Source organism: Gastrolobium bilobum, unplaced genomic scaffold (assembly GCF_033153095.1).
Source record: "Gastrolobium bilobum isolate Gb01-03AN ecotype WA unplaced genomic scaffold, APGP_CSIRO_Gbil_v1 utg8088, whole genome shotgun sequence".
NCBI classification, from domain to species: domain Eukaryota; kingdom Viridiplantae; phylum Streptophyta; class Magnoliopsida; order Fabales; family Fabaceae; genus Gastrolobium; species Gastrolobium bilobum.
This window is the reverse complement of record NW_026898843.1, coordinates 13013-26176: the sequence shown is the minus strand read 5'-3', so window position 1 is coordinate 26176 and position 13164 is coordinate 13013. Positions and strand designations below refer to the sequence as shown.

Sequence of the window (13164 nt, the reverse complement as noted above, 5' to 3'; positions counted from 1 at the left end):
CCCCCATCCATAGATTTATTGACAATTACCTATTATAATACTCCAAACTTAAGCATTTAATTTTGATTAATTTTTAATTAAATAATTCAGCATGTTTTAGTGAGTAAAATTAAGTATAAGGCTTAATTAAATGAATCTGAGTCACTTTGGAGTTAAAAAGTACTCAGTGAAAATTAAGGGGTATAAATGGGTACTGCCGAAAGTGCCCAAAATATAAAAATAAAATTATAAATATTCCTAGAATAATATTCCAGACTTTTGGGTAAAGTTTGGTAATTAATGGAGTTGAATAGATAGATGAACCAATACCCACGTAAGCCACTTAACTAAGTAAGTGACTTAGAAAGCAAATAGAAACCCATTTCCCCCCGAGCAACCCGTCGAGCATCAGAAAGAGGAAGAAAGAAGAGAAGAAGAAGAAGGAGAGGGAAAGAGAGAGAGGAAAGCATGGAGAGAGCAAATCTTAACCGATTTGAGTGATTCAAAAGCCTAAATCGCTTAGAATCTCGCCCTCTTTCATAATCCTAGTCTAGTTTTGAGTGGGGAGCATTGTGGAGAGGGATATCCTCCTCCAAAAATTCGGCCCATTGGAGAAATTGAGGTGTTTGAGAGCTTCAACCTCCATTGAAGCTTGAGGAGCCATCAATCCTTGGTTGTGTGACCATTGGTGGTAAGATTCTAACCCTTGAACCTTGTTTTCTTGAAAAATTTCATGGTTAGGGTTTAATGAATAGTGTTTTAGGGTTTTTATGAAATGTTGAGTAGATTGGCTATGTTCAAGGAAGAATGAGGCTTAGAGTATGTTGTGAAAAATGCTAGGAATGACATTTAATCGGTAGAAATGAGTTTATAGTGTTATTTTAGTATGCTTTGATGTTTGGATAAATCTAGGCTTGGAACTATGGATTTCCTTGCATTGTTAGCATTGTTTGATTGTATTCCTTGTGTTGATAGGATTGAGGCAAGAGGACCAAGTGGAGTGACCAACCCTTAGGGTTGTGTGCAATTGAGGAAAGCTCAAGAGCAAGGTAAACCTTTGGACCTTGGGGTTGATCCCATTGAGTGTTCCACCATACTCCATTGAGGAGAAATGGTTTATGAGATGTGATATGTAATTATGATAGTAATTGTATGCTCATGCATTGATTCATGCATTGATACATGTTATGATTAATTGATGATTATTGGTTGATGTTTGATTGTTTAAGAGTAATTGAGGAATGGTTATAGAAGTAGCAATAATGAATGAGGTAAGGGTTGAGGATTGTGATTGAGGTTATGAGTGATAGTATTATGATGAGGATAATTGGTAGGAATTTCCCTTGGAAACAGCCCTATGTGGATCTCCATGTGGTTAGAGCCTAAGAGGAACAACCCTATGTGGATCCCTCTTGGAGGTTCCTAGATTGAGGAAAGGACTTCCCTTGGAAACAACCCTAGGTGGATCTCCATGTGGTAAGAGCCTAAGAGAAACAACCCTTTGAGGATCTCTCTTGGAATAGATTGAGGAAAGGACTTCCCTTGGAAACAGCCCTATGTGGATCTCCATGTGGTAAGAGCCTAAGAGAAACAACCCTTAGTGGATCTCTCTTGGAAGTCCATGTGATGCTTGCTGATAAGAATGTGTTAAGCTATTATGATTATGTGTACATCGAAAGTGAACCTTAGGGTGGAGTGATCTCCAAGGACCTCTGATTTACTGTGATATATTCGTATATCTCACCCCGTGTTATGGGGACCCCCTTTCAGGTAAGGAAGCTGCAGGAGCCTCTGATGGCAAGTGACCATATTTGCAGTAGATCATGCATGAAGAAAATGATGTTTTGAGATCATACATGTTATTTTGTAGATTTACATGTATAAGATTGATCATTGATAGCATTGACGTATGTATATCTCGTTATATTTGATGGACTTAGCCTATGATCATGCCATTGGATATCTCTTTTGTTGATGAGAGCCAAGGGATGGTCATAGCCTTTTGTAGCTAAGTTCCCCGTTATGTAATTAAACTTGTGTTAATGTTATTTACTTCAAGGTTATGAATGCATGATGAATATTGGAAATGTTGAGCTGAATTGTCTATTAGGAGCTAAGCTGTTAGATTGGGAAATGTTGAGAAAACAAAGGTTATGCTGCCCAATTTCTGTTAAATCAATGATGAGAGGATGAAAGTTAAGCAATGATATAGGGATATCGCAAGCTTGTTAAATAGGTTGTAAAATGTGTAGGATTGATTCCCCAAGAAAGATACATGAAAAATATGAGTATAGGAAATTGCTCAGAAGAGGGGGCTTAAGCCTGCAAATGGAGGCTTAAGCCTGCTCAGGGGGCTTAAGCGCCCTGATGCACCTGTGAAGACCAAAAACTCTCTGCCGCCTGGGGCTTTAGCGCCCAAAATGAGGGCTTAAGCGCCCAGGTAGCGCGCTTAAGCGCCCTGGAGCGAGCTTAAGCGCCCTTGGTGGCTAAAAAAATGTAAATTCCCTCTATCTGTGGGCGCTTAAGCGCCCTGCCCGCATAGTTCTTCAGCATACACCTGAGTTAGTAAAATTGTCATAACTTGAGCTACAGAGCTCCAAATGAGGAGCGATTTGAAACCACGAGTAGCTAACGAAGAGATCTACAATATAGTAGAAGTTGGGAAATAAATAAGAAGTAAATTAATGGTTTAAAAATGGAATAAGAACATGATGTTAAGCTTGGTTTATCTGATTCCGCAAAGTAATATGGTTATGATCACGCAATTGGATATTTTAAATTCGGCGTCGTTTTAAAAGGAAAAATTTATCTGGATTTTTAATTGAGCCAATGTGATTGTAACTGCGCTTAATATCATAATGCGATGTTAACAAACCAGTTCTAGAACGGAGTGTTACACCTATTATATGTTTTAGTCAATCAATGTGAGAATAAACCTCAACCACCCATGATGTTTGTTTGAGTTAGAGTTATATGAAAAAATAAATTACTATTTAGTTATATAATTTTCAATATACAAACATAAAAAACAAGAGAGTATGTATCGGCTTTTTACCAAATAGCTGGTTTTATTGATATTCTCACGTCACATTTAATATTTAATATGATCACCTTTCCGTTATTTATAAACAAATTAACATTTATTTGTAACGTGAGAGTATCTATTTCTTGAAAAACTTTACGGTACTACAGATGCACCAAAACTTATGCATCTCTTACCATATTTAGTAAAAAATATCATTTTATACTGCCCTATGCTTTTATGATATTTCCGTCCAACTCCCCAAAATTTTCTGTTTAAGATAAAATAGTACCTACTACAGCTGCAACCAAATTACGTTCTAGTTCCTATAAATCATTCCCCACCGTAGGCCAATGAGACTTGAACCATGGGCCCTAGAAAATAGAGTATCCAATTCTTAAACTATTAAAGCTTCAAGCTTAAAAACACACTCAAGGGTTCCACATTTATTAAAAATAAACAAAACCACAAGCATGTAACACTTAACAATATCTAGTAAAACAACGAAGCAAAGTTTAATACCAAACGCATTAGACAAATGCTTTCGCAAAACCCATATGCGTTTGGTAACCATTGAGACTTAGCTATAATGTAGCAATGTGACATGGATGATATCTTCAATTAGCAGAGACATGTTGCGGTAAGAAGATCCACCTTCTTCTATTGCTTTCTTTGCCATGTCTGCAAACTTTTTAGCTCTTTCTCTTCTCTTTCCTTTGTCTTCACCTTCACCCATAACCTTCTCTATAGCCTCTTTGACATTGTCCCTATTCACTTGAACACCTTCATTAAACTTCTCTTCATCTCCAAAATGCACAGCAGTTTGAGCTCCCACACTCACGCCAATCTCAATAACTTGTACAACAAACTTCTCATTGTAAAACTGATCAGCAAACATAGGAAATGTTATCACTGGCACACCAGCACAAATTGCTTCCAGTGTTGAATTCCAACCACAATGTGTCAAAAAAGCTCCTATAGCTCTATGTGACAATATCAACACTTGTGGTGCCCAACCCCAGATCAAAATTCCTCTGCCTTTGACCCTCTCTTCATATCCATATTCTAACAACCACTTTTCCATTTCATCTCTCCTATATGCTCCTCTTAGCACCCAAATGAATGGTCTTTTAGTTGCTTCCAATCCTAAACCAAGTTCTATCAATTGCTCAGATGTTACACGGTTAAGGCTACCAAGACACACATAAATAACCGAGCTTGAAGGCCATGAATCAAGCCACTTCACATAGTGGCTTTCATCAATTGAGCTTTTGCTACCTCTTTGAGCTTTGTCCAATTCATCCTTGTTTGATAGTGATACAGGGCCAACACACCATACCTTATATCCTGTAACCCTTTGATACTCTTTAACATATTCTGCTTCCAACTCTTCAAAACTATTCACCACTATCCCATATGAATCTGCTTCAGATACCGCTATTTTCTCACGTATAGCATTCAAATTCTGGTTTGTGCCAGGATTGAATATCACGGGCAACTGAGATTTTCTCATTTCAATTCTATCTGGTAATCCAGGGATAACAAATTGATCTGAATCAGAAACATTCTCATAGACCTTAGAAGCATGCAAGTTATGATTGCACAAGAGATTGAAACAATTAGTACCATCAAATATTATTCTTGGGACTTTGAACTTGATGGCAATATCAGCTACACATGGAATATGCTTATCATATATTATGCAACTTGGAAAAGGTTTTAGCTTTTCCAAAAGCTCTTCTAGTGGCTGCTCCAACATAGCTAAAGCAATGAAGAAGTTCTCCTTAAGATCCATTGAAGGCAGAGTTTCTAAGCTTTCACATCCATCTGGTATTCCAGCCTCAACATTTGGAAATCTAACAAGTAGAATTTGGATGGGTGAACCAGATTGAATCTCTCTATCAATGCTGGCTCTGAATTTGATAGCATTAAGGGGTGTAGTGACTATGGTCACCTTCACATTACGCCTTGCCAACAACTTGGCCATGTCCACCATAGGAAGAATGTGACCTGGTGCCATTAAGGGGATGAACACAAAGTGAAGGTTGCATAGTAGTGGTGTTGAATCCATTGCAAGTTCTGGTGCCATTGGAAAATTTGAGACAATTCAGATAAGTTTCAAGCCTCAACTTTGATGTGGAAGATTTTGATAGAGAAACTTCAAATTGAGAGAAGATAATAGTTTTTGACTCCTTAGGCACCAAACTCCGAATAATTAAACATGAATTTTGTTCTTCTAATTAAAAAAACAAGAATTTTAAAGCTATTATACTTTTAAAGCTGAGTCAATGTAACCACCAAAAATATATCTGAGTCAATATTCCAATCAATTCTTCATATAAAGTACTGGCAGGTGGAAAATGATAGATTCTAAGAGAGATTTTTTTGTAAATAATATTTTTTATTTATTCTTACCAATTGTCCTATCTGTATATATTTATATTAGGATTTATTAGTTTTTCTTCAACTGCATTTAATATTTATAATAAAAAATTATCCCACTTATTTTTTTTTTTCTTGTAAGATATACAATGCATGTGTTAATTTACGAATAATGTGGCTTCTTTTTTTTCACCAATAAAATGATATATTTTTTAACAGTACCCGCATATCATGCCATTCCAAATTTCAAATTAATGCAAATCCTTTAGCGTTCTTAAAGAATACTAGTTAGCATTTATGTACTTGTATCTTTATTTTTTTTGGTGGACCATTTATGTACATTTTATTAGTGTGATTAATTTATTTTATCACATGTAATATTGATAGATTTCCCTGTTAGAAATAAAAGCCTCTTTAATAATCTTATTAATGAATTTTTTAAATAAAAAAAAAATCTCTTTGAATTTAAATGTATTAAATGCCTTATTCTGTATTCAATGTCTTATCTTTTAATCTTTGACCGATTTTCAATTTTCCAAGACATTAAGAATTTTAATTATATTTTTCATTTAGTACTTATTGATTTAAGAAATATAGCATTAATTTTGTTGACGAGTACCATATATAAAATATATATTAAAGAGTTAAATTTTAAACAAATAGTATTAAATGAAAAATAAAAGAATTTAATATCTTCAAATTTTAAAAAAATTATACTTAATTTAAATATTCAATCTTTCCATTACAACATATTATCGCTTTAGAAAATTTATTCTATTTTAAGAAAATAGTAGTCAATGAAAAATTAAAGCATTTAATATTTTATAATTTTATAATTTTTTTTGGTAAACAAAATTTTATACTTCTTTTAAATCTTCAATCTTTCCATTACAACATTGTCGCTTTAGAAAATTTATTCTATTTTAAAAAATATATTAAATGAAAAATAAACGCATTTAATATCTTTAAATTTTAAAATTTTATGCTTATTTTAAATATTCATTGTTTCCATTACAATATATTTTCTCTTTATAAAATTTATTCTATTTAAAGAAAATAGTATTAAATGAAAAATTAAAGCATTTAATATTTTAAAATTTATTGTTTTTGGTAAACAAAATTTTATACCTCTTCTAAATATTCAATCTTTCCATTACAACATATTGCCGCTTTAGAAAATTTATTCTAATTAAGAAAATATATTAATTGAAAAATAAAAGCATTTAATATCTTTAAATTTTAAAATTTTATACTTATTTTAAATATTCATTGTTTCCATTACAACATATTTTCTCTTTATAAAATTTATTCTATTTTAAATTATCTGCTATTTTAAAAACATAAGAAAGTTTTATTATTTTTTTCCAACTTTTATTCTTATCTCTTCATATTTTTACAAAAAGGAATTAAAGCATTAATAAAGTGATAATATTTTGAATATTTTAATAAAATGTAATTTACTCAAATGAAGTTACATTTTTCTTTATATAAGGTTATTTATTATTCGTTTTTTAATCTTTGGGTAATTAAGTACAAAATAAAATATTAATTTAAAAATATTTTTCGTTTTGTATAATAATTTTATTCCATCTTATTTATTGTTTTAGAAAATCATCAAGATATTAATTTGTTTACTTTACTATTGTCTCTTGTTTTCTCCATTAAATAAAATGACAATAAATTTAAGTATTTTAGTAAGAGTAATTTAATTCAATTCAGTTACTTGTATTTTTATAATTAAATTTATCTAATGAATTTCTTAATACTTATACAAAAACTTCAAACTATTAATTTTTTAATACGAAAACAATATGATGATTTAATAAAGAATAAAAATTTGAGTAAATACATTTTTTGGTCCTCAGCAAATTTCACGATGCCCATTTTAGTCCATAGCAAAAAAAAAAGTCCGTCGTGGTCCCTAAAAAATTTAAAATGAACCCATTTTAGTCCCTTTGAGGACTAATATGGGTCTTTTTTGAATTTGTGAGGGACCACAATTTTAACTAAATTAGTCCATTTTGAATTTTTTAGGTACCACGATGGGTCTTTTTATTTGTTAGGAACTAAAGAGGGCATTGTGAAATTTGCTAACCAAAAAGATATTTACTCTAAAAATTTCTTACTAAAAAATATAAAAGGAGACCCAATTCCTCTTACTAAGTCCACTACTTGTCTACTGGCCCAATCCAAATTTATTTGCTTCAGCACAAAAAAGAAGCTCCAAAAACTTGAAAAGGACTTCGTGCAAAGAAGATTGTGGTCAAGGCTTGGCCGCAGAATAATGGCTAATGAGTTGAAAATGCCTGCCCAAGAAGATAGGCAAAACGCCCTGTTTGAATATGGTTTCTAAAAAAATAATTTTTTGATTTTCAGAAAAAATAAAAAATAAAAAATCTATTTGATAATGCTTGTTTTATAAATAAAGTTTTAAAAATTGTAATTGTTTTTAAAATTAAATTAGAGAACATATCTGAATTATTTTTGTTTTAAGTTTTGACTTTTAATTTTCAAAACGCAAAAAATACTTATTTTCATAATTATTCTACAAAAGAATTTTAAGAACAAAAAATCAGAACACAATCAAACAAACTGCAAATTGCAACCAAATTCTAGCCAAGAACGACAAATTAAAAGCACAATAGGTTAAGACCTATATTAATTTGTTAAAATGACATTAGTCAAGTATTGAAGTGTCATAAATCCATTACTACCGTATAACTAATTTTTTTTTGTTATACTCACGTAAAACTGAGTGGGTCTCATTGTGAAAGACGAGAAAGAAAAAATTATTAGCACACACTCACTTCTATGTGAGTATAAAAAAAAAAAAGATATCTGCAAGAAAAGGAAAAATATTATTCCCGTAAAGTATACCCATTTTTCCTAAAACTAAAAATTACCATTAGTTGCTATTAATGATGTAAATAAGTTAGACAACCGATCATTGGCCTACGGCCTTCAAAGCACGGACACGCTCCTAGAAAAAAATTTGTGTGTCGGACACGTGTCCGACACGCTCGGACACGCATCTGACACGCAGTTAACATTTGGGGACACGTGGTGAACTTTTTCGAACACGCGGTGAATGTTCAGACACGTTTGGACACATTTTTTTTTTTAAATCTTAATTTTATTTTGTTAACTAAATATAAAAGAAACAATTTATAAATTAATTTTTTTCTGTTAAGAAATTTGACATGAAAAATTAACAAAGTATGAAAAATTATTTATATTTATATTTATATTATGAAATTTAAATATTTGATTGCTTATATGACTTATTATGGACTTTTATATGTATTAAATATAAATTATATTATATATATTAAAAAATTTATTTAATATCAAAACGTGTCCCAACGTGTCGAAATATGACATTTTTTAGAATTAACGTGTCAGCGTGTCATGTCGTGTCCCGTATCCCGTGTCCGTGTCCGTACATCATAGCCTACGGCCCATCCAACGTTAGGCCGAACTTGATATGAAATACTTAGTAGATATAATAAGCTAAGTTTTTTTATAAAATAAATAAATAATTATTTAAAAATTAGGTCGTATGCTTACTTTTGAAAGGCCTAACTTATAAGATTACAAGAAAATCTATATCATATTATTTATTCTAATTCTTGATAGGTTTTGAAGAAATCTTTTAATTTTTAAATATAGGTTTGATCGGCTCAAAATAACTTTACATAAATTTAATCCATTTAGACCAAAGTATACCTTAAAAGAGCCCATATACGGAACATCGATCAAAGCGTCACTTTTTGGCAAATTTTTTATCCAAGTATCACACGAACAATATTTTTTATCAGAGTGTCACGCAACGTAATTCTCTACGACTTGTAGCGAATTACGTTCGACAATGATTTTGTGACACGTGGCACATTTTTAGAAGAAAGCTGATTGGACGTAATTCGCTACTAGTGGTAGCGAATTTGGTATGCAATATGACTACGTGTCACGAAATCATTGGCGAACGCAATTCGCTACCCGTCGTAGCGAATTACGTCACGTGGCAGCACGATAAAAAGTACTATTCGCATGGCGGATAAAAAATTTGTCAAAAACAGTGACTAGTCAGTGACACTTTGATCACTATTTCCATATACATCCCGTCCACAAACTTAATAAAAAAATTCCAATACAAAAAATATTCTTAGTAGCGATCAGAAACAACAATCATATGACTCCATTTGTCCCATTTTAAATTGTAGCTGGGCTGTCCAATTTGCTTTCAAGACTAGTGTTGGTAAGGAAATTTCCTTCCAATTTCGCGGCAACGTCAAGCCAAAACCGTACGCAATGTTTTGATACTCAAACCGTGCCTTTAGATTTCTGACAATGAAAATGCCATTTAGTGGGTTCCTAATCAAACCCTGCTGATCACATTGAGTTCTATTAGAGATTCAATCAATCTGGGGAAATACTGGAATCAAGTCTTAGAAGAAGAAAAAAAATGGTACATTACAATATAAAACATACTATGCTTCACATACTCACTGATTTGTGCAACTTCTTAATAAATTCAAGAGATACAGAGAAAGTGACAGTGTGACACTTCTTAATACTTGTGAACACATGGTGCACCACTCTACTTTGCACTGAACTAGGTAGATAATTTGATGAAAACTACATGGAGAAACCTAGCAGGCACCATGTGTACCCAAGAATTTTCTGCTTCATCATATTCTAATGGAATGGAATGGACCTTATTGGTGGGGGGAAATCCAGGGAAGGAAATGAAGATAAAGAATACCAATCTGTTTTTGCCAAGTGAGAAAAATCATTTAAATCTCTTGGTTTGTTGCATGATATCTTGGATAAGGAGGGTCACATTAGAGTGAGATGATCCTCCTTCTTCTATAGCTTTCTTAGCCATCTCCCCAAGCACTTTAACTCTTTTTCTCATTTCTTCACTTTCTGTAGTCTCATCCATTAACTTGTCAATTGCTCTCTCAACATCTTCTTTCTTCACCAACACACCTGTTTTCTCTTCCTCACCCCATTTTACAGGAGCCTCCACCCCAACCCTTACACCTACTTTTAGTATTTGCACAATCACTTTCTCATTGAAAAATTGGTCCCCAAATAGTGGCCATGTAGTCATTGGCACACCAGCACATATTGCCTCTAAGGTTGAGTTCCAACCACAATGTGTTAAGAAACCTCCAAGTGCAGGGTGTGATAGTATTAGTACCTGAGGAGCCCAACCCTGAATCACAAGGCTTCTATCTTTGGTCCTTTCCTCAAATCCATATTCCTTAATCCACTTCTCCAATGCTTCTAATTGACTTCCTTCCCTGATAACCCAAATGAAGGGTCTATTTGATGCTTCTAAGGCCAAACCAAGCTCTATATACTGCAATGGAGTTAGATTGCACATGCTTCCAAGGCATACATAGATTACAGCCCTTGGTTTCTGCAAATCAAGCCACTTCATGCAGTAGTGTTCATCAATTGAGGCCTTGTTTCCTCTCTCGACCTTATCCAAGTGATCCTTGTTGCTAAGTGAAACAGGACCAATACACCACACTTTATCATTTCTTGCCTTCTTGTAACCCCTTGCATATGCTGGCTCCAACTCTTCAAAGGAATTCATGACAACCCCATAAGAAGCCATTTCAGCTGCAGCAGTTTTGGCATAAAACTCTTTCCAGTTTTCACTCCTTGATCCTGGTCCTGGTACCTGAGCTTTGGTCATCTCAACCTTGTCAGGTATACCAGGCAAAACAAAGTACTCATTTTCTGTGGTTATGTTCTGAAGAACTTTGTAGATGCCTAAGTTGTAGAGACACAAGAGACTGAAACAACTTTGTCCGAGGAAAGAAATTCTTGGGATGTTAAATTTGTTGGCAATGTTGGCTGTGTATGGCAAACACATGTCAGAAATTATGCAGCTTGGTGGAGGTGTTAGCTCTTCAAAGAGTTTTTCCACTGGTTCCTGAAGAGTGTTAGCTGCATTGAAGAAACTCAAGGAAGTGCCTAGTGAAGGTAGCATATCAAGATTCTCACACCCATGTGGCAATCCAGCTTCTTTGTATGGGAATTGGAGTTCAACTAATCTGATTTGAGAACCAGACTTGATGGAACGAGCAAAAGATGCTGTGAAACGTGATGCATTATGGGGTGTGGTCATTACAGTGACAATAACACCTTGTTGTGCCAATATTCTTGCTATGTCCATCATGGGGATCATGTGGCCTTGGGACATTAAAGGAAACAAGACAAAGTGTAGTTGGGGTGCTTGGGAACCCATTTGTGTGTTAGAGTGTTGGAGATGGATAAGCTGCAATGAATCCACTTCTTCTTCCACTTGTTTATCAGTGATTCATGAGAGACACCATCATATAAGCACCCTTTGTGGGTTTAATGGTGTTGAGAGCGCCTCAAAAGTTGGATTCTCTGAATAAGCCTTTAGGGGCCTTAAAAGTTGTAGTCTTTAAATAAATCTGTTTAAAAAAATTTGAATGTCGTTTAAGACAAATTATATACATATAAAAAAAGAACACTAACAGTGAAAAAAAGATAAATGTTCTTATAAAAAAATATAGATGATTGAAAGACTATTCCGGAAAGCAAACTTGGTAAGAACGTAAAAGGGAAGCAAAGAATAAAGGATTGATGCCAAGTTTGTGCGTGAGGAATACGAAACGTTTAAAATTAATCAATAGAGTAGTATTAAGAGAATAATATGTAATATATATTTAAAAAAACTAATGCGTTTAGTGAATAAATTTTATGTCAATTTATAAAAAGTATTCCGCCGAAACTTGTGGGTGAATGCTTTTCCTAACACATCATTTGCTGGGTTTTGGACAGAGCATGCTCCTTTACTTGTAAGGAATCAAAGATCCTAACACAAGATTCAAATTTTATAAAGTGACAAAACTACTCTTGCTTCAAAGTTAATTATACTCTTGGCTCTTTCTACTGATTTTTATATATGAACTTGTCTCATCATATTTTCCCTTCTTTTTAAATCTTTCTTGGTTGCTAGGCTAGCTGACAGATCCTCCTATATAAGAAGGTATCAAATGCATGTTACAATGTCATATTAATCCTCGTGATTCATACTGAAAAGAAATATTTGAATGATTCTTTGAAGACATTAAAACTAATTCATCAAGTTAACATGCCGCCGGCAATATAAATATTTGATTTGCATCACTAACTTTTTATTGTTAACATAATTTCCCTTTGAAAACTTTATGGGGTTGGGAAGAGGCACATCAGTTACTTTTGCTATTAAACGTATCTTTTTTGGAAAAATAATCCGATTCATTCAAATTGACATATAATTTTACATGTTATGAAATGAATCAGACCAAATACTACTGAAAAAGTGATTTAAATAATGACAAGAAGTAGAAGCAAATATTTGAAATATACATATATTATGGTAACACCCCAACTAGGATAAAGGTGATCCTGATAATAATGTATACATATGTTAAGGTAAAAACAGAAGAACCAACTAGAACTGTGAGGCTGTGAACATTCAACATATACATTCAATCATTGTCAAAATGGAGAGCCAACGGGACCTATAAGGCCAAGGTACCGCATTATTTTTAACCGACGAACTTTTCTTTCTGATTTGAGTGGAAATGTCACTTCAAAATAATTTCATTATTTAATGTACCTGACAAATATTCTGAGAGCGATTATGCCACAAGTTTTGAGTCAGCAACTCACATCAAAATGAACTTTGCGTTAACGTTCTCTTTTGCCCTTTCTTCTCTCCAGAAAATCATCCATTATAGCACTTGAGGTAC

The 13164-nt window shown here is 33.3% G+C and overlaps 2 protein-coding genes and 1 long non-coding RNA gene across 3 annotated transcripts; 1 reads left to right on the top strand and 2 right to left on the bottom strand.

The window, feature by feature from the left end:
* Window positions 1-396: 396 nt before the first annotated feature.
* LOC133284671 (uncharacterized) lies at window positions 397-2037 on the top strand. The gene is made up of 3 exons (XR_009747921.1): window positions 397-670; window positions 955-1028; window positions 1750-2037. It is a non-coding gene; the product is annotated as an uncharacterized LOC133284671 (long non-coding RNA).
* Window positions 2038-3581: 1544 nt separating this feature from the next.
* On the bottom strand, window positions 3582-5090 carry LOC133284658 (UDP-glycosyltransferase 73C4-like). Its single transcript, XM_061481727.1, has one exon. It carries the CDS (start codon window positions 5088-5090, stop codon window positions 3582-3584), a length of 1509 nt encoding a protein of 502 aa, XP_061337711.1.
* A 4817-nt stretch (window positions 5091-9907) lies between these two features.
* On the bottom strand, window positions 9908-11764 carry LOC133284644 (UDP-glycosyltransferase 73C2-like). Its single transcript, XM_061481710.1, has 2 exons — window positions 9980-11764; window positions 9908-9949 (listed from the first exon to the last, which is right to left on the bottom strand). Exon 1 carries the CDS (start codon window positions 11643-11645, stop codon window positions 10173-10175), a length of 1473 nt encoding a protein of 490 aa, XP_061337694.1. The 5' UTR covers window positions 11646-11764; the 3' UTR covers window positions 9908-9949; window positions 9980-10172.
* Between the last annotated feature and the right edge of the window lie 1400 nt (window positions 11765-13164).